Source organism: Macaca fascicularis, chromosome 14, assembly GCF_037993035.2.
Source record: "Macaca fascicularis isolate 582-1 chromosome 14, T2T-MFA8v1.1".
NCBI lineage: Eukaryota > Metazoa > Chordata > Mammalia > Primates > Cercopithecidae > Macaca > Macaca fascicularis.
This window is the reverse complement of record NC_088388.1, coordinates 3,187,210-3,213,444: the sequence shown is the minus strand read 5'-3', so window position 1 is coordinate 3,213,444 and position 26,235 is coordinate 3,187,210. Positions and strand designations below refer to the sequence as shown.

At 40.7% G+C, this 26,235-nt stretch overlaps 1 protein-coding gene across 18 annotated transcripts; it reads left to right on the top strand.

The window, feature by feature from the left end:
* Nucleotides 1-408: 408 nt before the first annotated feature.
* ZNF195 (zinc finger protein 195) lies at nt 409-26,017 on the top strand. 18 transcript variants are annotated; one of them, XM_065527812.1, is made up of 9 exons: nt 409-515; nt 8,353-8,499; nt 9,606-9,684; nt 12,369-12,495; nt 12,990-13,085; nt 20,914-21,002; nt 22,257-22,332; nt 22,413-22,559; nt 23,732-26,017. In XM_065527812.1, exons 3-9 carry the CDS (start codon nt 9,670-9,672, stop codon nt 25,177-25,179), a joined length of 1,998 nt encoding a protein of 665 aa, XP_065383884.1. In that variant the 5' UTR covers nt 409-515; nt 8,353-8,499; nt 9,606-9,669; the 3' UTR covers nt 25,180-26,017. The 18 variants fall into 18 exon arrangements, with proteins under 18 accessions (XP_065383884.1, XP_065383886.1, XP_065383882.1 ...); XM_065527814.1 differs by lacking the exon at nt 8,353-8,499 and having other exon boundaries at nt 22,413-22,505; XM_065527810.1 differs by lacking the exon at nt 8,353-8,499.
* The last annotated feature ends 218 nt before the right edge of the window (nt 26,018-26,235 follow it).

The window sequence follows — 26,235 nt, the reverse complement described above, 5'->3', positions numbered from 1 at the left end:
TTCAGGCTCTCTGTTCAAAGGACCAAAAGCCAAGAAGGCCATAAAATATAAAAATTCAATATGAATATCATTATTTTATTTCCATTGGTGAATAACATATACTTATTATTTATAAATGAACATAAGCACAGTCACATGTGAAATGTAAATATCCTCTAGGTGGGGCCGGACCGCGCGGGTAGGAAGCCCTGCCCCCAAAAAACCGCGGCCAGCACCTGTCCTTGCTGTCTCATTCGGCCCATTGTCTGATTACAGCTCCTGTCACTCAGGGCCTGAGGGGCGGGGCGTGAGACCCTATCCAATCAGAGGAGCAGGGTCGGGGACTGTCCAATCAGGCACGCGTCTGGAGAGGAGAGGCCGGCTTCCGGAATCTGGCGGGGCCTTTGTCCAGACAGAGTTCCACTTCCTGTCCCCGCCGCTCTGCGTCCTCTGCTAGCCGTTGGCCGTGTGACCCGACCCGCAGGCACCGGGAGATCCAGAAGTGAAACGTCAGTCTCCCTGGAGACCAAGAGATGGTGAGTGTAGGGGCCAGGCCTCCTGAGAGACAGGCAGGGGCGGGCTGGAACCCGCGGTACCGGCTGGGGAGGAACCGGGCTGCCCGGGTGGGTTCCGGGCTCCGCGAACCCAAGGCCCTTCCAGCTGCACCATGGCGGCCGGGCCCCGCGCGCCTCGGCGCATCCCTGCAGAGCGGCTTTGGCCCAAGCCCAGAGCCGTCTCCCCGCGGCTGCTCTTCGCCCGCAGACCCGCGTCTCCCCGAGTTAGGAAGGGAGAATCCCGACTCCGCGGGTGGTTTGTGCATAAGAGGATGATCTGTAGCCCGTGGGGGCCCCAGTCCCTCCTGTCTCCCGAGGGAGTCCTTGCAAAAATGTGAAACAGTTTTATTTGAGCAAAGAGTGATTCATGAATGGCAGAGGACCCAACCATGTTTTTTTGGTTTGGCAGTCCCACCAGCAGGCCTTGAAGGAAAGGCTTTTATCAGGTGCATGAGGAAGCAAACCACATTCATTAATTAGTTTGGTACAGTTACGTCATCTCCTGATTTGAGCTATCTAGGTTGAAATTTTCTGGTCCTGTAATCAGAGAGTAATTAGAGATTTGTGGTTGATGAATCCTGAATTTTGTTTCTGCAAGATAGTCATTTGCAAGAAACGCATTTAATTTTTTTTTTTTAACATAAGAATCCAGGGCACTAAAGCCACCTCAGTCGGATTGCCTGCTATTTAATTATTATTATTATCATTTTTGAGACAGAGTCTCGCTCTGTCACCCAGGCTGGAGTGCAGTGGTGCGATCTCGGCTCACTGCAACTTCCGCCTCCGGGTTCAAGTGATTCTCCTGCCTCAGCCTCCCGAGTAGCTGGGATTACAGGCATGCGCCACCACGCCCGGCTAATTTTTGTATTTTTATTGGAGACAGGGTTTCACCATGTGGGCCAGACTGGTCTCGAACTCTTGACTTCAGGTGATCCACCTGCCTCAGCCTCCCAAAGGGCTGGGATTACAGGTGTGAGCCACTCCGCTGGCCTAGTTAATTATTTTTAACACTCCAGGGAAAACTGGTTTTTCCGCTGCATTTTCCAAATGCATTTCAAGCAGGGTCTCAAAAACACCACCATGTTCTTCAGGCCTAACTCTAGCCTGTAGTAAAATTACTAAATTTCCTGTACCTTCCAGATTCTCTCAAATGCTAACTTCCCCTTTCTAATTCACAACATTATTAACTATTCATCCTTGGCTGTAATGTTAGGCACAGTATTGTAATGAATCATTTTTTCACAATGCATTGGATGGCATTTTTTTTTTCTTTTTCTTTTTTTTGAGACGGAGTCTTGCTCTATCGCCCAGGCTGGAGTGCAGTGGTGTGTTCTCTGCTCACTGCAAACTCTGCCTCCCAGGTTCAAGCAATTCTTCTGCCTCAGCCTCCCAAGTAGCTGGGATTACAGTCCTGCACCACCACACCTGGCTAATTTTTATATTTTTAGTAGAGATGGGGTTTCACCATGTTGGCCAAGCTGGTCTTGGACTCCTGACCTCATGTGATCCACCCACCTCAGCCTCCCAAAGTCCTGGGATTACAGTCGTGAGCCACTGCGCCCAGCCTGGACGGCACTTTTTAAGAGATTTGTTTTCTGTTTGTAATCATTCCACACGACAGGAAAGCAGAGAATCATCCTCTGACACTATTGTAAAAAATCTTTGTGCCTCTCCTCCTTTTTATTTTCCCTAGGCACAGACGCCTTACCAGAATGTCTTTGGTTTGAGGTTCCACTTTGGAAACTTGACAGGGTGATTTGCTCTCAGCCACCCTCTGGACTTTTTCCTCAGTTTCAGTATTGTCTAGGGATAACAGGATGCCCACCATGGCCGTGTCTGCTGCAGCATCTAGTGAATTTCAGGCCCTGGGTTATTTCTCAAAGGACAGCCTGAGGTATGAAGTGTGGCCTCTCCAGGGAGCAGCTGGATGCCCTGGGCTGAGAGAAATCTCCTGGTCCACTCTTCCTCTAACACTTAGGACGTTAAGATTGTCTTCACCCAACCCAATTTTCAATCCTTGGAGACACATGGCTGATCAGCCAATCAGATGCTGCTGTCAGAGGGAAAAGACCGAAATCGTTTCTGCCCTTTGGACTCTCAGATTTGTGAAGGGAGACAGAGTGTTTCAAAGGACAAGAAAACCCCACCTCCATGAGATGGTGCAAAAACCTGTGAAGCAAAATTCACCTGGGACACTCAGTGGGGCACAGTGCAGTGTATCATGGGGGGTGGCCAGTGAGCACTTCAGTGAACAGGATGGAGGTGGGAGAATCTCCCAAGGAATAGAATAGCCTGACTTAACACAAGTCTTTAGCTGTGTCTGTGTTCCAGTCAGCACTGCCACTCTCTGCATCTCCTTGAAATAATTTGTTCACTTACTGCAACTTTGGTTTTGTAATTATAAATTTACATTTTATCAGTAGCACTTGAAAGGTAAGAAAATACTTACAAAGGACGTGAAATAGGTCAATTTCAGGAAAAAGGTTAAATATCTAGTCATACATACCTTTTTCTTCTCCTGATTAAGGGTAGAAAGTTACTTAGGTCTGTTCTTTTGTGGAAGACGATTTCCAACAGAATCCCAGGGCTTAGCTTTGGGAATGCTACCAGAGAAAATAAAATGCTTCTTGGATGGCTGTGGAGAATGTTTACATTTTCTACAAAAAAATTATGGTAGATTACTTGGTAAATTACATAGATTCATCAGAACATGAGCTCCTCTTTTTGCAGGATGAATTTGTTATTATGAATATCTGTTTTATATCCTGTTCTCTACATGTCTGAGCTTAATGCTAACTTGTGGGAGACGGAACTTAGCACTTCTAAAAGTGTTCACATATGACTGCTTACTATGTGATTTGTTATGGAAAGAGTTAAACAACAAGTTTATTGTCTGAAAGCAATAAATAATTCTGCTTTTTCTGTGGAGGTGAAAGCGTAAGTGCCTTACAGTTTCCTTTTCTTCTGTAAATGCTGTTTGAGTGATTTTGTTGGATATTTCCAACAATGGGTATTACTTAAAACTAAGTGGATAGCCCTGATTGGGAAATTGAAGCCCAGGGACAGTCATTCCAAGCTAAGGCCAATATTCAGCCTGCAAAAGAAAGCAATTGAAGGCCTGGCTCAAGCTTGTCCAACCAACCCACAGGCCTGGGCCACATGCTGTCCTGGGCTTTGAATGTGGTCCAACACAAATCAGTAAACTTTCTTAAAACATTATGGTATGTTTTGTGATTTTTTTTTTTTTTCAGTTCATCAGCTATCGTTAGTGTTAGTGTATTTTATGTGTGGCTCAAGACAGTTCTTCCAGTGTGGCCCAGGGAAGCCAAGATTGGACGCCCCTGGCCTAGCTAGTGCTTCCCGAGGAGCCTCCCCTGCAGGTGCCCCAGCCTGCTCGCAACAGCCATGGAAGGAGAGAAGCTGCAGAGCCTGGGAGCACTGGGGACCCACAGGCAGATGCAGTTAGAGTTGGGATGGAAGGGATTTGGGGAGGTCTTCCTGGGTATGGAATCGTTATTATCCTGGGGCTGTTTCTAGACTTCGTCAAATAAATTTAGCTTTAGGTAGGAAGTTACCGAACTCTAAAGGAGGATTGCAACAGGGAGAAGGTGGCAACTATCATACCTTTGAGGATCTCAAAAGTTAGGCAGACACGGGCTTTTTTGTGTTTTTATAGGGAGGAGGGAAGACAGGATAGAGGGTGGGAAAACCAGATTCTAGATCCCAGAATGTTTTACTCTGAAATCTGTGTGTTCTTAGGAGGGGCAAGAAGGAGGGGTTGTATGCTGGCTCAGACTGAGGGTAGTTCAAAATTCAGGGGCTTGAGGGAAGGAGAGAAATTTTAGCAAGTTTTGATAGAGAAGTGTTTTGACCACTGAAGACAGAATTGTTCAGCTGTTTATGAGGAAAAAATGGGGATTTTCAAGAGTCTGTATCTGGTACCGTGGTAGGTAACAAAGTGAGTGTCGTCTGGGTCATATTATAAAGGGGTTTCTCTTCATTCAGCTGCTCCTGGAGAACACAAAGAGGGAGCAATTCTGCTGCTCAGGCCTTTGGACCAGAATCTCTTCCTTCCCCACCCTTTCCCTGGCTTTGTGCGGCTGTTCCGTTTGGCCGTTGCTGATATGTATCTTTTATAGTAAACCAGTAAATATAAGTACAGTGTTTTGCTGAGTTCTTTGAGTAGTTTTATCAAATTACTGAACTTGACAGGAGGTTATGGGAGTACCCAGTTTATAGGCAATAGACATCAAAAATATAAATATTAGAAGTATAAATGGGTGCCCAAGGCTTGTGACTGGCATCTGTAGTGGAGCAGTGTTGTGGGACTGAGCCCTGAACTTTTGGGGTCTGGGCTGGCTCTAAGTGGTGTCAGAATTAAAATATTAGACACTTAGCCGGGCACAGTGGCTCATACCTGTAATCCCAGCACGCTGGGAGGCCGAGGCAGGTGGATCACTTGAGGCCAGGAGTTGGAGACCAGCCTGGCCAACATGGTGAAACCTCATCTCTACTAAAAATTACATCACCGGGCATAGTGGCACATATGTGTAATCCCAGCTACTCACATCTATAATCCCAGCTACCCAGGAGGCTGAGACATGAGAATCACTTGAGCCTAGGAGGTGGAGGTTGCAGTGAGCCAAGATCACAACACCACACTCCAGCCTGGGCGACAGAGCAAGACTGTCTCAAAAAAGAAAAGAAAAAGTTAGACACTCAGTTGGTGTTGAAGAATTGCTTGGTGTTTAGCAAACACCACACATTTGGAGTCCAAAGAAAGACATCATAGGGGCCCGGGCTGGAGGGAGACTCTGGATGTCTGGGGAAGCGAGGCTGTGTTCAGCACACAGGCTGTCGCATGGCACGTTGTCCTGTGATTCCAGGTCCCTGAGGGTGAGAGGGAACTGAGAACTTAGAGGGAAAAGTTCTTAGAACTGACACCCTCCTCCCCAGCTGTCATCACATGATTCCCACCCACTTACGAACATGGACTTGCCGTGCCCCTTCGAAGAGTAGGCATCCCCTTCCAGAATTCACTGCAGCACCTTTGGTTTTAGAATTCCTCACCCAAAACCCACACACGTGCCTTCAGGACTCCTGGTGTATCCTCACCCCCAGAAATGGAATCTGCAGCACCAGCTTCTGCCACCAACCCATGCCCCTGGATCACCCAGTTGTACTCTCTTCCGCCTGCAGCACAAAGGGCTCAGTCAGATCATAGCCCCACCTGGGCCGCTGTCTGTCGGTTCATAGCCCCACCTGGGCCGCTGTCTGTCGGTTCATAGCCCCACCTGGGCCGCTGTCTGTCGGTTCATAGCCCCACCTGGGCCGCTGTCTGTCGGTTCATAGCCACACCTGGGCCACTGTCTGTAGCACAACCAGTTTTGCTGCCAACTTTGCACTCTCTGTCTCCTGTGGATTCTTGAAAGCACCTTTCTCTCCTGATTTTTTTTGCCCACAAACCACTTTTATGTGTACATGGTGTGCCCAAGGCCACCCCTTCGGTGCCTGAATCCAGTGCCTGCTGTAATTAACATGTTCAGAATTTCAGGTCCATGGCCCTAGACTTGGCTCTTGCAGGAACAAATACAAATTAGAAATAAGAGGCTTAATTCTCTCACTTGAAAATAAGGAGAAATATTTTTTTCTTTTCCCAATTCTGAAAGGATTTACTTTAGGACACTTTAAGATGCAAATGTTTTCTCTGCTTTTTTGAAATATATGTAAGTCATTTAAACAGCTAAATAAGTCTTTTGTCATTCTTTTTAATTCAGGATTATCTTTATTTAGGACCTGAGAACCATTGCTTAGTTTTTGTTTTTAATTTGGCAAATATTTATTTTTTTCCATTTTCAGTCTTCTAAAGTAGACACAGATTTGCTTAGAAGGAAGCTGATTTTAAGAGTACACAGCATAGGACTAAGCTCAGCGATACGGAGGGATGAAGGGTAAAGGATGCCAAGTGCCTTTGACAGAAAGCCAGTCATCCGAGGGGATTGCTTCAGGTCTGGAGGCTAAAGGACACACACTGCAAAGCAAGGACAGCTCAGTGTGTCAGCTAGACCGTGGGGTTTGCGGCCATACCTTGCATTCTATTTCTTTCTTAGGAACAACTAGCATAGTTATGTGTCGTTTTTAGTAAACAACTTGCATCCACTTAAACAGTATTTTCTACAATAATGTGATATAAAGGAACAGTATTTATTTTAGAAAAACCTCTTAAACAGTAATTTTAATACCAATGTTATTCATTCTTTTGAAATATGATGTGTTTTAACTGAATTAAAATTATGGAGAATTTTTAAATACAACATACATCATGACCAGTATATTAAAGTTATTCATACTGAGATACTTATATTTAATATCCAAAGAAAGTTCGCTCCCAAATTTTTCCATTTTCTACTCAGAATCAGCCTGCATCTCTCCCACCCGGGTGGCCATCGAGGGCCTCCGTGCAGGGTCACCAGGAACTCTCTCACCAGCGCCTGGAGTCTTTTGGACATTCGGGAGTGCACTGTGCAGACGGGGCTCAGGCTGACAAAACGGTCTATCTGTGCTTCTTTCATAGAAAAAGAGAAACGAGTCACCCAGGGTTTGTTCCTCCCCTCAGAGAAGAAACCTCGTTGGTATCCACATGGGAATTCCTCCAGTTTTCTGGTACTTGAGTAAAAAACAAAAATGAGATCTGGAGATTCAAACTGATAAACTAACTGATTCCATCTTGTGTAGCCATTAGGAAAACAGAAGGCAGCCATGGTCCCTACAAGCCAGAAACTTTCCATTTCCAGTAACTGGATAAATCAGTGAATTCAGCATCTTGGGGTTAGCACGAAGAAGGGAGTGGTCAAAGGGACTTTGGCTTCATTTGGGCCATTTTCCTGATGTGGTCGTTGTGAGTTCTGATGTCGCGTTGAAGGGATATTCGGATAGAAAAAGTGGTGGTGGTATTATTTCTGTTGCTTTTGCCCTGCTAAAAATAAATATTTAGCTTCTCCCATATACATCCTAGAAAACCCTAAAGGTTTGGTTAAATTCCTTGTTATTTCATGTTATAAAATAGAGAACTGGCTAACATAGATTAAAATTATACAAACCCTGGGATTTAAATTTTGGGGGGGGCAGTTTTAGGAAAAACAGAATTGTAAATATTCTAGTAGCACAGAGAGCAGAATCCTGCGTGCGGCCCTCTCCCTGCCCAGACATGCCCACACTCCCCTCCTCTGATCCTCATCCAGGTCTGGCCTCACCCTGGACTCTGCTCCAACAGTTAACTACAGAGTTAAATCAGAGTTCGGGGTTTAACTACAGAGGTAAATCAGAGTTTGGGGTTTAACTACGGAGTTAAATCAGAGTTTGGGGTTTAACTACAGAGGTAAATCAGAGTTTGGGGTTTAACTACACAGTTAAATCAGAGTTTGGAGTTTATAGAGTTAAATCAGAGTTTGGGGTTTAACTACAGAGTTAAATCAGAGTTTGGAGTTTAACTACAGAGTCAAATCAGAGTTTGGGGTTTAACTACAGAGTCAAATCAGAGTTTGGGGTTTAACTACAGAGTTAAATCAGAGTTTGGAGTTTAACTACAGAGGTAAATCAGAGTTTGGGGTTTAACTACGGAGTTAAATCAGAGTTTGGGGTTTAACTACGGAGTTAAATCAGAGTTTGGGGTTTAACTACGGAGTTAAATCAGAGTTTGACTCCTGCTGCCTCTCCAGAACTAATACACAGAATTTTCTGAAACCCCAAAGCAGATAAATGGAATAAAAGAACTCTCTATTTTGGGGCCTTAATTTTTTTTCTTTTTTACTAACACCAGTGCTTTTAGAGACATCGCATCCAGCAACCTGTTTCTCAGTCCTGTGGGTCTAATAGTTGCTTCACAAGCCACAAGAAAGTGAGGATAAACGCAACAATGGAAAGTACCTCCGCACTGTACTTCATCCTCTCTGTATCCCTTCCATCGGTCTGTATGGAGCTTTTATCATTACACTTTTAAAAACTTAGTGATAGGAAAATAGAAGAACTACAAAGCCTGGGCCCTTCGTCTATATCTTGAGAGTTGTGGGACACTTGGTTCTATCACCCAGGGTGTGATGAGGATTGGCTCACATGACGTGAGGTGCCCAGCACAGTGCTGTCGCATACTTCTGAGCACACGGTGCCTGCTTAATAAACGCTGCATTCATATGTGTGTACACATTGTTTTCCAAATGCAGACAGACTCAGACATTGCTTGCTTCTCCAGCCCTGGAAAACTTTCAAGAGCCAGAAAATAATATAATCTTTCAGAATGGAGATTGACTGTCTCCATTTGCACCACAAGAACTTGTGTTGTGGTAGAAGGGTTGGGTGTAAGGGACTGTGCTGGGGCTGCTTTGTTTAGCTGAGTGTTGATGATCACAAGTCTTGGGGGAGCAGCATCACCATTAGTGGCAGAACTGTTAAAAAAAATCCAGCCCATGAACCCCTTTGAAATCTTCAGGATCACTTGACTCAGAGTGGGGCCAAAATTACCAGAAGATTCATATGCACATTGAAGCTTGAGAAGCAAGGCTTAGCTAAATGGTTCTCAACCTGGCTTCTAATTAAATCACATGGACAACTCAAGAAAAGGCCCTCACCATTGCCTTCCCCACAGATTCTGCCTATTGGTTTGGGTGGAAGCACCAGTGCTGTTTAAATCACATGCCTCATGGGATTCTAAGGTGTGGCCAGAATCACTGATGGGGGATTTCAGATGCATTTGTACGAGTTGAGTTCAGCCTTGGTTCCAAAGGGAGGTCACAGGGCCTTCTTTGCCCAGGTTTCAGAGGCCGGCTCGGTGCAGTTTATGCTCCAGTTGCCAAAGCAGAATTGCTTTTGTTTAGCAGGGGAGGGAACCTGAGAGCCGGAAGAGAGAAAGTCACATTTTGATCTCCATGTAGAAGTTTACTGTTGCTGAATCTCTTTTATAAAGAACAGAAAAGCGTGGACTTTTTCTGTATTTCTACGTCTTTCCGTTGATGGGTGTGGTAGTCGCAGGTGAAGGGGTTGTGCTGACACCTTTAAAGGCATATTCTCATGATGCAGGTGTGATTTGTCCAGAGATCTTTCCTAAGAGGAAATCCCAGAGAAGCAGGAGAAAGAGAAAGAAATGGCTGGTGCTCAGGTAAATGCATCTCAGGTCAGGGGTTGTGTCCGCTTTTGCTCCTGAAATGTCATGTGTTTAGAATTTGGAAACCTTTACTTCTCTACTTGTGGTGTTTCTGCATAATAAGTTTGTTTCAGCTACTTTTTTTTTCTTATAATAATGAAGGGTCTCTGAACATATTTTTCTGCATACCAAAGCCGTCTCTCTGTTTTCTTCACCTTGACTTCTTATATGCCATGAAGAATTCTCACCATGACTTTATGACCTGCAGTATTAAAAACGTTCACTTCGTGGCACTGAACGTGTGGATACCCAGGATTCCTCTCGAGGATGGCGTGCGGTTTTTGGATGTCAGCAAAGAAGGGAAACGTGCACTGTTTAGGTTTCATCTGGATGCTCCATTAGCTGCATGCAGAACAGGACTAAGAAAATAAACATTTAAACTCGATGACATTTATTGCCCAGAATAACTCAGAGCATTCTGGAAAAGAGAAAAATGAAAAGACACTTGCTTTTTAGAATGCTAAAGAAAGACTATTTTAATACACTATTAGAGATTACTGCTGGGCGCAGTGTCTCACGCCTATAATCCCAACACTTTGGGAGGCCTAGGCCTCCACTTGAGACCAGGAGTTCGAGACCAGCCTGGCCAACATGGTGAAACCCCATCTCTACTGAAAAAATACAAAAATTAGCCAAGCATGGTGGCACATGTGGATAGTTCCAGCTACTCCGGAGGCTGAGGGACGAGAATTGCCTGAACCAGGGAGGCAGAAGTAGCAGTGAGCTGAGATCACACCACTGCACTCCAGCCTGGGCTACAGAGTGAGACTCCGTCTCAAGACAAAAGAAGAGATTACAGAACCTGGGAGATATTTGTCAGAACATAGGAGATATTTATTTGTCAGAACCTGGGACGTATTTGTCAGAACCTGGGTGTAGGGAGAACCCCTGAAACTACTGCTACAGAATAAAAGATGAAATGCTCCTAATTGTTGTAAATACAAAATTGCATGCAGGATTGTGTAGATAATGCCGGGTTGGGCTGCCAGAATGAACCAACAGCACGTGATGTGCTTCCCCCTGCAGAGAGCCTATGAACGGACGTGCAGTCAGAGAGGTTTCACATCACCAAGATTCCTATCCCAGAAAAGCAGAAGTTCATAGCTCTGGGAATGGAATGCGACCCTTGTGGAGAGCCTATAAACGGACACATGGGGGGCGCCTGTCCACATGGATAAGATAGAGCTATAAACGCCCTTATCTTGCCACGGCTCTTCTAGGTCTCTTTAGGGTGAAGGCGTACTCCCTTCTGAGAATTTGTGGTCTAACCGTTTGTCTAGTTTCACGTCCTGCTTTCATTGATTGTTTGTAACCAGCTTTTGCTGCCATTGTTACTGCTGTTTAATATCTTGCTAATCATAGGTTATGGATAGACTGTGTTTGTGTTTTAAGGCTCTGTTAGAAATTGCTGATGCACACACACTATATCGTAAATTCTTTTCTCTGTATACTGTACTTCTGCATACCAATGTTATGTTAAAGAATTACTTCATCCCCATGTGACCATCTCACTTCATAATCAAACGATCCTAAATCCCTCACTAACCTACCCCCGCCCTCACTAAACTTAATAACAAATGCTGGTATATCCAGTGCATTGGCAGCATCGCAGGACCAGAAGGTGGTGACCCCCCCTGGACCCAGCTTTCACTATCTTGTGTGTGTCTTTTATTTCTCGACCTGCTGATCCGCTTGGGAACAAAGAAAGAGCCCCGTTGCATTGCAGGCTGTTGGCCCATACCTGGGAGATATTTATTTGTCACTTGAACTTTGCATAACAGTAAGTTTCAGTATGATTCGATTCAGATTATAATTGACCTTTTGGCCAATATGACACCAGTAATATGTCCTTCTCTGTGCATTGGCACACGATAAAAATCTGTCCTATTACAGTTGATATTAGTTTTATTCAGTTGGTGAAAGATCTCTCTGACAGGTTTTTCCATTGTAGAGTTTATTTTTTTCTCTTTAAGTACCTTGAGGAGATTTACTAATTAGTGTGCTAAATAATCACATTTAATCTGAAAGGTCTTTGCTTCTTAGATTCTTTTTGCATATGCCTTGCTTTAGAAGATGAAGAATCTGATCTCTCTTTGTGGTTCAGAAAAACTGGGATAAACCCATGCTCTGCCACTTACAGGATTTTGACAAAATATTGTCCTTGGGCCCAAAGGACTGGCATCACTGGTGAGCGCATTAGAAATTCGGAAACTCAGGCCTGACCTCCGATTTCCTGAAGCAAAATCTGCACAAGAGCTCTAGTTTATTGGACACATTAAAATTGTAGAGACAGCTTCTAACTCACCATGACTTTTCCACCTGAGAAATATACACACTTTATTCATGTGACGTAAATGTAGCACTCAAAAATGGACATGCCTTTGTTGACGCCCTTAATTTTATATTTCATCATCCAGAAAAGTATTGTATGTACACTGCTTATGTGGATCTTAGGCAATTCTCTTTCCTCAGAGTTAGAGAATATTCTTGTGCTAAAAATTACCTTATTTTATAATTCCAGTCACTTGTGTAAGTTAGAACCAGTTCTCTTCACTCGCTCATTTCACCTTGAATCCAGTTAAGAACTCTGCCCAAAGCCACTTGGTAAGTATTTGTTGTTGTTGTTGTTTCTTCTTCAGACACTGTTGACGTTCAGGGATGTGGCCATAGAATTCTCCCTGGAGGAGTGGAAATGCCTGGACCCTGCTCAGCAGAATTTGTACAGGGATGTGATGTTGGAGAACTACAGAAACTTGTTCTCCATTGGTGAGGATAACTTCAATACGTAATTCCTCATATGCCCTAAAGAGTTCCTTTCGTTCCTTTGCGGAATGTTTTTCGGGAGTTTCTGCATTGCATGAATGAGTTTCAGATCCCTGCTTTTAAGAAAAACATGGGGAATTGTTGATGTTAAAAAAAATCTTCAAAATGTGGTTCATTTTGACATAAACTTCCTTTTTTTTAACTGATTTGTATCTTTCACTCTAGTGATAATTCCAGAGATTCAGTGGCATGAAATATTGTTGCCCACACCTTAAAGTCAAATTTCCATCACCAGTGTTTTATTTCAGCAGTACTGAGTGGTGAAACTGAGAACCCACAGATTTACAATACTTACTGAATATTGTTTATGTCAGGAAGCATAATTTTTGGATTAATTTTCTAGAATCTTCTATAATGTTCACTCTACTAAGCACAGTACAAGGTTGGTAATTGGAGAATTTCAGCAAGAGTAATGTCACTTTTTTCTAATAAAACAGGTCTCACTGTCTCTAAGCCAGGCCTGATCACCTGCCTGGAGCAAAGAAAAGAGCCCTGGAATGTGAAGAGACAGGAGGCAGTAGACGGACGTCCAGGTGGGTGGGTGTGAACGAAGCAGGTAACCCAGGTGAGAGGTCCAGAGGTCGAGGAGGAAGCCAGAGCCAGAGCTTAAGATGTGGTTTGGGAAGCTCTGCTCTAGTGGAGATGGTTTCTGAGAGCCTGGGTGTCTTTCTCTTGCTGTCCCCTAGGAGCGTCTTCTGTCTCGTTCTCTTAAATTTTCTACAGACTCCGCTTCCTGTTTAGTGATCTTCCTTTATAAAAGTTACAGTAAAAATCAGATCCTCCTCCTGACGAGTAAGGGCCTGTATGGTCTCATGTCTTGCTCTGCCACTGCTTTTGGGAACATGCATGTACCTGCCTATGTTTGAGGAACTCTGTTAAATGTTTTTTGATTTCCTTTTTGCATCATGTCTGAAGTGTGCAAGAGGCGTGGTGATGGTGTTTGGTTCAGAAATCCCAGAAGTCCCATAAACAGATGTTGTATGCTTTCTGCTTTATGATTTCGTATCCTACAGAGGTTTCAAGTGGGAGTCTACAGAAATGTATACTCAGCAGTTTTCTCCAAACACTAGGCATCTGCCCAAATATGAGATGATCTAATGTTGTTTTACTTCAAAATTTTATTTATTTTTTTTTTAGTGTGAACTGAGGTTGGTCATTGAAACTCTATATTCCCTAACTCCCAACTGTAATAGTTATAATATTATTTTATAATTTCTTCTTTTTTAGTATGAGGCTTATCAGGACTGTGTCATTCATATGTATGTACGTGTATGTGTATGTATATATGTGTGTGTATATATCATATATCAACATCCTTTTGAAATGATAGGATTTCACTTTTTATGCTGGAGTAATATTCTGTTGTCTATTTACATCATATTTTCTTTATCCATTCGTATATACGCACACACATATATATACAGGTATGTCTATATGGGCATATGTGTAACAGATTATTTTAGAAATAAAAACTGTGTATATATTGTGTACAATGTAATAATTTGATATGTGTATACATTGTGAAATAATTAGTGCAATCACATTAAGGAACAAATCTATCACTTCACATAATTACCTTTTCTTGTAGTGAGAACAGTTAATGTCTACTGTTGGCAAATTTTAAGCTACAAAAGATTATTAATAGTATTCATAAAGCTACTCATTAGATTCCCCAAACTTACTCATCTTACAACTGGAAGTTTGTACCTTTTGAACAACAGCTCATTTTCCCCAACTCCAGGCCCTGGCAACTGCCATCGTCCTCTGCTCCTGTGAGTTCAGCCATGACAGATTCCACATCTGAGGGGGAACGTGCAGTCTCTGTCTTGGGGCCTGGCTGAGTTTATTTAGCATCATGTCCTTCAGGGTCATCCATGTTGTTGAATAACAGGATTTCATTCCTTTTTTATGGCTAATATTCTGTTGTCTATTTATATCACATTTTCTTTATCCATTCAGCATCCACAAACGTTTAGCTTGTCTTTATATCTTGACAATTGTGAATAATGCTGCAGTGAACATGAGGGAGCAGATAATTCTTCAAGCTGCTGCTTTTATTCCCTTCAGTTATTATATACACAGAAGTGGGATTTCTGCATTGTAGAGTAGGTTTATCTTTTTTTAATTTTTAAATAACGCCCCCCTCCTGGTTTTCATAATGACTCTACCAGTTGAGAACTCTGAGTGTTCAGAATTGTTTTTTCTTTACATCCTTGTCAACATTGTTGTTAGGTTGCTGCAAAAGTAAGAGTGTTTCTTACTATTTAGAAGGCAAAAACCACAATTACTTTTGCACAGCCCTGATATACTGCTTATTTTTTATATTAGCCATCCTAATATCCAAAAGTTTGATTGTCAGTGGTCTTTGGCGTGCAGAAGCTTTTTAGCGTAATGCAGTCCCGCTTGTTGATACTTACTTTTGTTGCTGTACTTTTGGTGTCATATCTAAAAAAATGATTGCCAAGACCAGTATCAAAGAGGTTTTTTTCTCAGAGTTTTTAAGGATACATGTTTTACATTGAAGGCTTGATTTCAAGTTGATTTTTGAGTATGGTGTAAGAAAAACTGTCTGTTTCATTATTTTGATTGTGGGTATTCTGTTTCCCCAGGACCAAGTGTTGAAGAGACTGTACTGTCTGTGTTGTGTATTCTTCGTGCACTTGCGAAAGATTAGTTAAGTGGATATCCATGAGTTTAATTCTGGGCTCTCCATTCTGTCCCATTGGTCTCTCTGGCAGTTTTCTTCTCTGTTCAGATACCATCCTGTTCTTACTACCGTAGTCTTAAAATGTCGCTTGAAATCAGAAAATATGATGTCTCTTGCCTTGTTCGTTTTCCTATAGATTCCTTTGGCTATGCCAAGTCTATTGTAATTCCATATACATTTTAGAATTCTATTTTCATTACTGTGACAAAGGCCGCTGGAATTTGATAAGAAGTTTGTTGAATCTGTGGTCTTGGTCTTTAGCAGAATTGTACAGCCCCCTTCCTGGATTCCAAAGCTCTCTTAAAGGCATTTTTTTGCGATGAGGTCTCTCTGTGTCACCAAGGCGGTTCTGAGCTTCTGCCCTGAAGTGAGCCTCTCACCCCAAGGTCCTGAACAGTTGGGATTGTAGGCGTGAGCTGCGGCGCCTGATTCTCTTGGAAAGGTGTTTCTGCACACAGAAGACTGACACGTTGTTGTTGTTGGGGGATATATAAGCCTGGTCCACCTATTTCACCATTTTTCTATGTCACTCTCCTGTACATTTTCACTTTCTCTTTTGCTCCATTTCAGATTTATCTCTAATTTCAAATTCTAATATGCAGAACAATATGCTAGAATTAACGTGTTATATCTGAATTAAATTATTTCGGAAGCACTGTTTGTTTATTTATTTACTTATTTTGAGATGGAGTTTGGCTCTTGTTACCCAGGCTGGAGTACAATGGCACTATCTCGGCTCACTGCAACCTCCGCCTCCCAGGTTCAAGCGATTCTCCTGCCTCAGCCTCCCGAGTAGCTGGGATTTACACACAGGCATGTGCCACCACGCCTGGCTAATTTTTTGTATTTTTAGTAGAGACGGGGTTTGTCCTTGTTAGTCAGGCTGGCCTCGAACTCCCGACCTCAGGTGATCTGCCCGCCTCGGCCTCCCAAAGTGTCGGGATTTACAGGCATGAGCCACCGCACCCGGCAAGCACTCCATATTTATTAAATTATCCTATTTCTTCAATCCGTATATAAATAGTAATATTATTTATTCCCAAATGTTTATCTTATCAGTGACTCTCACTATACTTTACATAATTTATATTTTTCTTTCTTTAGAAATATAAAGCTATTCCTTCTAAAAGTTGGATGGCAGCATTTTAATTTTGCATAAGAATCGCATCAGTATAGTAAACATATAATAAAAATTATCTTTAGTATCTTCTTACTCATTAAAATGTTCTCAGTAGAGTCTTTTATTAATGATTGTAGTGCATTTTCTGTGAAGTTTCACTGCTGTACACTGCATGCCAGTGATTCAAAATACCTGCTTTTCATGATTACACAGTCACAGTTAAATATTGTAGTTATCTAGGCAAATTCTTTTTTAATGGTACATCAGTGTTTCATAGCAGATTTTATGACTAACATCTTAGTGTTTTGTAACTCCGTATTACTGTTTTTATGGTTGAATAATATTCCTTGTATGCAGATGCCACATTTTTTGTGTGTGTTCATCACTTGAGGCTTCCCCCATTTGACTTTTCTGAATAGTGACACAGTAAACATGGGTGTGCAAGTATCTCTCCTAAGTCCTGAGTTGCAGTGTGTACTTTTGATATAGATCCAGAAGTGGGATTGCTAGATCATATAATTCCATTTTTAATTTTTTGAAGAACATGTATGCTATTTTAAAAAAAAAAAAAAAAACAGTCTCACTCTGTCACCCAGGCTATAGTGCAGTGGCGCCATCTCAGCTCACTGCAACCTCTGCCTCCTGGGCTCGAGCCTTCCTCCCCCTTCAGCCTCCCGAGGACCTGGAAGTACAGGTGCCACCACCACACCCAGCTAACTTTTGTATTTTTAATAGAGACAAGGTTTTGCCATGTTGCCCAAACTGGTCTCGGACTCCTGGGCTCAAGTGATCCGCCCGCCTCAGTCTCCCAAAGTGCTGGGGTTCCAGTTGTGAGCCAGTGCGCCTGGCCTATGCTATCTTTCATCATGGCTGCATCCTTTCTTTCCTACCAGCAGGTTACGTGGTTTTCAACGTCTTCACATCCTTGACAGATCTGAATTTTTTTTTTACAGTGGCCATTCTAATACGTGTGAGGAAATAGCTTAATTGTCATTTTGTTTTGCATTTCTCTACAAATTAGTAATTTGAGCATTCATTCAGGTGCTTGTTGGGCGTTTCCATATCTTTTTTGAAGAGATTTCAGTTAGTCCTTCATCTATTTTTAAATCAAGTTATTTAATTGTTGTTGTTGAGTTGTAAAAGTTCCTTATATAATCTGAATATTAAGTCCTATCAAATGTGTGATTTCCAAGTATTTTTACCCATTTCTTAGGTGGCATTTTCACTTCACTCATTATTTTCTTTGATTTGCAGAAAGTTTGAAGTTTGATGTAGTTCAGTTTTTCTGTTCTTTTGTTGCTTATGCATTTGCTCTCCTATATTTTCTTCTAAGAGTTTTATTCTATTTCTGTACCTAAGTATTTCATTTAAAATACTTCTGTATATGGTGCATGAAAAAGATATCACTTCACTTTTCCATGTAGATATCTAGTTTTTAACATCATTTGTTGAAAGGACTCTTCTCCATTGTGTGGTCATGGATACCTTGTGGAAAATTATTTGATTTTATCCACAAGAGTTTATTTCTGGGTCCCCTGCTTTGTTTCATCATTTAGTTATCTGTCTTTATGTCAGTACCACGTTGTTTTTATTTTCGTAGCTTTTTATATGTTTTAAAATCAGAAAGTGTAATGCCTCTTTGTTCTTTTTAAAGAATTTCGACTAGTTATTGTTCTTAAACTAATTTTAGGATTAAAAAATCAAAAAGTACCATTGGGAATTTGATAGAGATTATATTGAATATGTACATTAGTGTGGCCATTATTGACATCTTTAAAAAACTAAATTATCTGACCATTGAGCAAGAATGTATATGTTCAAGGGCGTTTAATTTCCATACATTTTTGGCATTGCCAGGATTACTTTTGCTTTTGATTTCTAGTTTTATTACATTTTGGTTAGAAAACATGTCATGGGACTTTCATCTTTAAGAGTTATTTGTTGTAACAGAATGCACTTTGTGTATTTGAGAATATTGTATATTATGCTTTTTTGACTGGAGCATTCTATACGTATCTGTTAAGTTGACCTGTGTAATTTTCTTTGTGTGTGTGTGTGTGTGTGTGTGTGTGTGTGTGTGTGTGTGTCGGAGTCTCACTCTGTCACCCAGGCTGGAGTGCAGTGACGCAATGTCGGCTCACTGCAAGCTCCACCTCTCGGGTTCAGGCCATTCTCCTGCCTCAGCCTCCCGAGTAGCTGGGACTACAGGCACCCGCCGCCATATCCAGCTAATTTTTTTTTTTGGTATTTGTAGTAGAGACGGGGTTTCACCGTGTTAGCCAGGCTGGTCTCGATCTCCTGACCTCATGATCCTCCCACCTCGGCCTCCCAAGGTGCTGCGATTACAGGTGTGAGCCACCCCACCCGGCCTTGATTTTCTGTGTAATTTTCTATTCTGTGTTGAAAATGGGGTCTTAGAGTCGATAATTATTGTATTTCTGTGTACGTCTTGCTTCACTTCTCTCCATATTTGCTTTATGTATCTGGGAACCCTGATGTTAGATATTAATATAGACAGATGAACAGTTACAGGTTCCTGGTTAATGGACACATTTTGTCATTACATGCTATTAATCTTTATGTCCTGTGACAGTTTTGACCTAAAGTATATTGTGTCTAATATAATGATAACCACCCCACCTGACTGTGGTTACTAATTGCATGGAATTTTTTTTTATTCTTACTTTCAGCCTATTTTTCTATTTAAAGCTAGAGTCTTTTGTAGCTAGCATATTGTTCTTAATTCAGCTATTTTATTTCTGTCAAATAAGTAGGTTAATTTATGTTTAAAATCATTTCTGAAGGAAATGAAGTTACTGTCACTATCTTGACTGTTACTGTTTTCTGTGTTTCTTGTAGATATGTTATCCCTCATTTCCTCTTTGACTATCTTCATTGTTTGTTTTGTGATTTTGTGTGGACATGCTTTCATTCTTTTCTCATTGTGTTTTGCAGACCTTGTATAGGTATTTTCTTCGTGATCGCCTTGAAAAATGGAGAGTATGGCCGGGCGCGGTGGCTCACGCCTGTAATCTCAGCACTTTGGGAGGCCGAGACGGGCGGATCACGAGGTCAGGAGCTCGAGACCATCCTGGCTAACACAGTGAAACCCCGTCTCTACTAAAAAATACAAAAAACTAGCCGGGCGATGTGGCGGACGCCTGTAGTCCCAGCTACTCGGGAGGCTGAGGCAGGAGAATGGTGTGAACCCGGGAGGCGGAGCTTGCAGTGAGCTGAGATCCGGCCACTGCACTCCAGCCTGGGCGACAGAGCGAGACTGCGTCCCGGAAAAAAAAAAGAAAAATGGAGAGTACATCAAACACCTTAAAGTTACAGATTTTAATCTCACAACTTCATTAAATACAGAAACTGTAACACCCTCCAGTGTGCTATTAATGTAACAAATTATTGTATATTTTGTATCTGGTAGCAAAGATTCATGCAGATATTTTTTCAGATATTATGGCAGAATTTTGAGTTTTTTACACTATCATTATGATAGTAAAGTATTATATATCTGCTTATATACCTTTAACAGAGTTTTATATTTTCATATGGTTTTATAATGCTGTCTAGCATCATTGTCTTTTTAACACAATGAAGTCTTTTCAGTATTTTTTCTGTATTTTGTAGAGATTGGGTCTTGCTCTGTTGACCAGGCTAATTCATAACTCCTGATCTCAGGCAATCCTCCTACCTTGGCCCACCCAAAGCTGGTATTATGGGCATGAGCCACCATGCCTATCCAGCCTTTAGCGTTTCTTATAGAACTATACTAGTGGTAGTGAACACCCTCATCTATTTATTTATTTTGGAAAGTCTTTATTTTTCTCTTGTTCTTTTGAAGTGAAATTATTCTAGATCAGGTGTTCTTGGTTAGTAACATTTTTATCATACTGAAATTTGGAAAGTTAACAGCCTTTTTTTCTTCGAATAATGCCTCTACTGCTTTTCTGCTATGTATTTTTTGTAAGACTTCTTTCATGAATATATTGGTTTAGATCATGGTGTTCAATAAATCCCATATTTTAGCTATTTGTTTTACAGTTTTATTTTTCTGTGTTTTATTTTTAAATCTGTGCTACATTCTGTTTTATTGTACTATTTGTCTGCCTTTATACCAATACCAAACTGTTTTAATTACGGTTGCTTCATAATGTGTTTTGAAGTCAGACAGTGTGATACCTCCAATATTGTTCCTCTGTTTGAAAATTGTTGGGTGCTTTACAGTCCCTTGAGATGTCTTAGGATTTTTAGGTTATTGCTTTTATTTCTGCAAAAAGAAGATTAGAAATTTGAAAGAGATTGCATGGAGTTTGTAGATTGCATTGGACAGCGTGAACATCTTTGCAATATTGAGTATTTCAACCCTTGAACAAGAGCACGCTCAAATGTGTTGTTTAATTTCCATATATTTGTGAATTTTTTTGTTTTTCTTTGTTATTTCCAGTTTCATTTCATTTTGGTCATATATAGTAATGCAGAAGACTTCCGTTTTTTGAAATTTGGTAAGACGTGTTTATTTGTTTAACAGGTGGCCTGTCCTGGAGAATGTTTCCTGAGCTCGTGGGAAGAGTGTGTCACCTGCTGTGTTGTGTGGGGTGTTGTATCTATGTCTGTGAGGTAGAATTGCTTTGTAGTGCTTTCAGGTCCTCTCTACAATTATTAAGTCTTGCTTTATTATTCATTACTGAAAGTGGGTTCTAGAAGTATGCCACTATTATATTGCTGTCTGTTTCTTGCTTCAATGCTGTAATTATTTGTTTATAAAGAACTTGCAAAATTGAAGCAAGAAATAGCAATATAATAGGAAGTTACTTCAATACCCAAATACATATACAAATATGCACCCACACTTGTCATAGGTTCCCAGTTCATTCCCCCTTCTATTATTGTTTTATGTTCTTGTTTTTTGTGAGCTCTGACTTAAAGTATGCTTTATGAAGTATGACATTTTTTGACTTAAGATGTATTTTGCATAATATAATTGTAATCTCTTCTCTCATTTCATTAACATTTGCATGAAATGTCTATTTCCATCTTGCCACTTTCAGTCTCTTTTTGTCATTAGGTCTCAGGTGAATTTCTTGTAGGTCAGCTATAGTTTGATCTTGGCTTGGTTTTAAATTATTTAGCATATGCCTTTTGATTGAGTAGTTTAGTTCCTAAATAAACAATTTACTGATATAAAAAGATGTACTTTAGCCATTGTATTTTTTTTTACTTGATTCTTGTAGCTTTTTCTTTCTCCCTTTCTTTTTTGTGTCTTGTACTTTGTGTAATAAGCTTTGACTTCTTTTTAAATTTTCTTTTGTGTGTCTTATAGACATTTTCTTTGTAGTTACCATGGAAAGTATAGAAAACATCTTAAAGTTACAGCAAGATATTTTACACTGGTAAATACTTAACCTTAGTTGTATACAAAAATTCTTTCTTATTAAATCTGCCCTCAACTTTGTTACTAATGTCACAAAATCATTTAATGTTATATATCCATTAACAGATATTTATGATTATTTTTCTACTTTCGTCTTTCAAATTTTAGATAATAATTAAAAGTGATTTCTGCACCATCGTTATAGTACCACAGAATTTTATTTTTCTGTGTATGCGTATCTTTTCCATATATTTATTTTGATATGATTATATATTATTTTCTAGCATTGCATTATTTTCAATGGAAAGGACTCCTTTTACCGTTTCTTGTTTGACATGTGTAGTGGTAGTGTAGCCCTTGGTTATGTTAGAAAGTCTTTATTTGTTTTTATTTTGTAGGTCACTGGTTATATTATTCTTGCTTGGAAGTTTTGTGTTCAGCAATTAGACTTATCTCATCCGGTTCCCTTCTTGCTTCAGCTTGTACTTTTTTTGAAACAGGGATTTACTCTGTCACTCAAATTGGAGTGCAGTGGTGTGATCATGGCTCACTGCAGCCTCAACTTTCCAGGCTCAGGTGATTCTCCCACCCCAGCCTTCTGAGTAGCTGGGAAGCACAACAGCATACACAGCTAATTTTTTTTGTATTTTTTGTAGAGATGGGATTTCACCATGCTACTCAGGCTTGTCTCGAACTCCTGGGCTCAAGCGATCTGCCCGCCTCAGCCTCCCAAAGTGCTGAGATTACAGGTGTGAACCACTGTGCCCAGCCTGCCCTCAAGGTTTCTGTGGACAAATTCACTGGTAATCTCCTAAGAGCATACACCTTGCTTTTCACTTGCTGCTTTCAGGATTATTTTCTCCTTTGACTTTGGAAACTGCGGTTATAATGTGTCTTATGTCCCTTTTGTTTATACTAGTTGATGTGTTGAGCTTCTTGATTTTTTAATATTTTTTTCTTACTTTTAAGAATTTCTCAGTAATTATTTCCTTTCATACCTGTTTCTCAGTCTGTTTTTCATACTTTATATCTTTTTATTGATATCCTCATTTTCCTAATTTTACTTAGTTTGCTGTTTTCCCATTTTTACTCATTGAGCATTATTCAAATGGTAATTTTATTTTTTCAGTTAATTTATGCATCTCCATTGTTTTAGGGTTGATTTTTGAACTTTTTTTTATTTCCTTGATTGCGCCATGTGACCCTAATACTTTGTACATGTAATCTTTGATTGAGATTCAGGCATTAACAAAAAGCCTCCTGCCACAACCTTTATAATGTGGCTTTCTCCTGGGGTAGTCTAAAACAAATTGGGCCGGATTCTAGAGGCCACTTAAGCCTGTTCTGCAGTTGTGTCTTGTGTGGGATTGTGTGTGTATTTTTCAGTTAAAGAGAGTTTCTCAGGTTTCTTCACAGTGCCCTGTAATTACCCAATACACCTGTTGCCTGGTGCTGCTGCTGCAGCCTTCCTGCTGCTGTCACAGGTATTTCCTTTTGGTCTCAGCAGACCCAGCCTGTCACTCAGAGTACCGCCATTTCTCTCAGCCCTCTGTCATGGGGGCAGAAATCAGTCTTTGCCAAAGCTTCAAAAGGCCAAAAGTAAAAATACTTGCGCCAGTACTTTCTTTCTCTTTTGAAGGAGAAGCCAGGAGTTGAGGATGTACTCTCAAAGGCATTGTGCTGTACTGCGGAGGAGCAGGGGCTGTGGGGGGTAAATGTAACACACTTTTTTTCTTTTTATGTGGCTCCTAGCATTGTGCTCACCGGGGGTGCTGCAAACTCTGAAGTGGTTTTTAGAGTTCAGATGCATTTTCTCACTAGGTATTGTTACATTTATATGTTTATACAGAAATTAGGGCCTGTGGTATTTTTTATGCCATTTTGCTAATGTATTTGGCATTATTTTACAGATTAGATTCACAAAATATATTCATCTGTGTCTAGTAAGTGGGATAACTTTTTTTTTTTTTTCCAGCTATGTCTTCTCATGTTACCCAAGACCTTTTGCCAGAGCAGGGCATACAAGATGCGTTCCCAAAATCAATACTGAGAGGATATGGAAATTGTGGCCTTGATAATTTACATTTAAGGAAAGACTGGGAAAGTTTAAATGAGTGTAAGTTGCAAAAAGATTATAATGAACTTAACCAATGTTCATCAACTACCCATAGCAAAATCTTTCAATGTAATAAATATGTTAAAATCTTTAATAACTTTTCAAATTTGCATAGACATAATATAAGTAATACTGGAGAGAAACCTTTCAAATGTCAAGAATGTGGCAAATCCTTTCAAATGTTCTCATTCCTAACTGAACATCAGAAAATTCACACTGGAAAAAAATTCCAAAAATGTGGAGAATGTGGCAAAACCTTTATCCAGTGCTCACACTTTACTGAACATGAGAACATTGACACTGGAGAGAAACCTTACAGATGTCAAGAATGTGACAAAGTTTTTAAAACTTGCTCAGTCCTTACTAAAAATAGAATTTACGCTGGAGGGGAACATTACAAATGTGAAGAATTTGGCAAAGTATTTAACCAGTACTCCCACCTTACTGAACATGAGCGTGGTACTGAGGAAAAACCCTGCAAATATGAAGAGTGCAGCAGTGTCTTTATATCTTGCTCAAGCCTTTCTAATCAACAGCTGATTCTTGCTGGAGAGAAGCTCTCCAAATGTGAAACATGGTACAGAGGTTTTAACCACAGCCCAAATCCTTCCAAACATCAGAGAAATGAGATTGGAGGGAAACCTTTCAAATGTGAGGAATGTGACAGCATCTTCAAATGGTTCTCAGACCTTACTAAACATAAGAGAATTCACACTGGTGAGAAACCATACAAATGTGAAGAATGTGGGAAAGCCTATACGCAGTCCTCACACCTCAGTGAACACAGGAGGATTCACACCGGAGAGAAACCCTACCAGTGTGAAGAATGTGGGAAAGTCTTCAGAACTTGCTCAAGCCTTTCTAATCACAAGAGAACTCATTCTGAAGAAAAACCCTACACGTGTGAAGAATGTGGCAACATCTTTAAGCAGTTATCAGACCTCACTAAGCATAAGAAAACCCATACTGGAGAGAAACCCTACAAATGTGACGAATGTGGAAAGAACTTTACCCAGTCCTCAAACCTTATTGTACATAAGAGAATTCATACTGGAGAGAAACCCTACAAATGTGAAGAATGTGGCCGAGTCTTTATGTGGTTCTCAGATATTACCAAACATAAGAAAACCCATACTGGAGAGAAACCCTACAAATGTGACGAATGTGGAAAGAACTTTACCCAGTCCTCAAACCTTATTGTACATAAGAGAATTCATACTGGAGAGAAACCCTACAAGTGTGAAAAGTGTGGCAAAGCCTTCACCCAGTTCTCACACCTGACTGTACATGAAAGCATTCATACTTGAGAAAAAAAATATATAAAAATAGGCACAGCCTTTAGTATCTGCTCGCATCCTACTTTACATCAGTTTGGACGTAACAAAGTTATTATAAATTTAATTACTATTGAAAGACCTTTCATGAAATATAAGTCTCCAGAGCACACAAGAGTATTTCTTCTGAAAAAAAAGTTACAATTATGTTTTATACTAGATGGAAGACATGCAACAGTTGCTTAAACTTCCAGAGAATTTGTAGAGAAACCCAACAAATATCATAACTGTGGAATAACATTTGTTCAAAAACGATAGCTTAGAAAACATCAGAGTTCATACTAAAAGATATTTTGCAAATACAGTAAATGGGAAACATAAGCAAAATTCAATTTAAGTAAACATTGGAGGATTTGAAGAAGAGAGGAACAGAGCACGGACGCATTCCAAGTAAACACTGGAGGATTTGAGGAAGAGAGGAACAGAGCACGGACACGTTCGGAAACGACAGTGAATCTGTGTGTTGAGTCTACAGGGACAGCTCGACTTGAAGTAGATCGTTCATTCTTATTTAAGTTTAAAAGGAGGATGAGACTGAGTTTTTGTAGAGTTATAATTACATTCAAAATACACGTTTTTGCATTGAAAAATGTTAAATTTTTGAAAAGCGAATATTGATGTCTTTTAATCCTCGAATCAGTTCATGCTGTGTCTTCATTTCTGGTGCTGATGTGAAAACACATGGTCAGTTGTTGCTGCATCAGAGATGTGAGAAATTCTCTTCTGTTAGGTGTGCATCACTGATATACTTGTCCATGAAAGGTGAAAGACACTGAAATGTAAGATGCGTGAGTAAAATCTTGGTAGAGGCTGTTTGTGATTGTTTTATATACTTGTAAGTGATTTATGAGCTGGGTGTTTAGAATACTACTCTTCTGTTAGGGTCACCCTGACCAGAGCATTCCCTTCCCCTCCCACAGGCCTTACAGTACAGTCCCTTGCGCTCTCTGCACAGCTACCCCACGGCAAAAGACAAACCCGCCCTTCACCGTCCCCTCCAGTAACTGTCCAGACAGTTACAGGATGCGG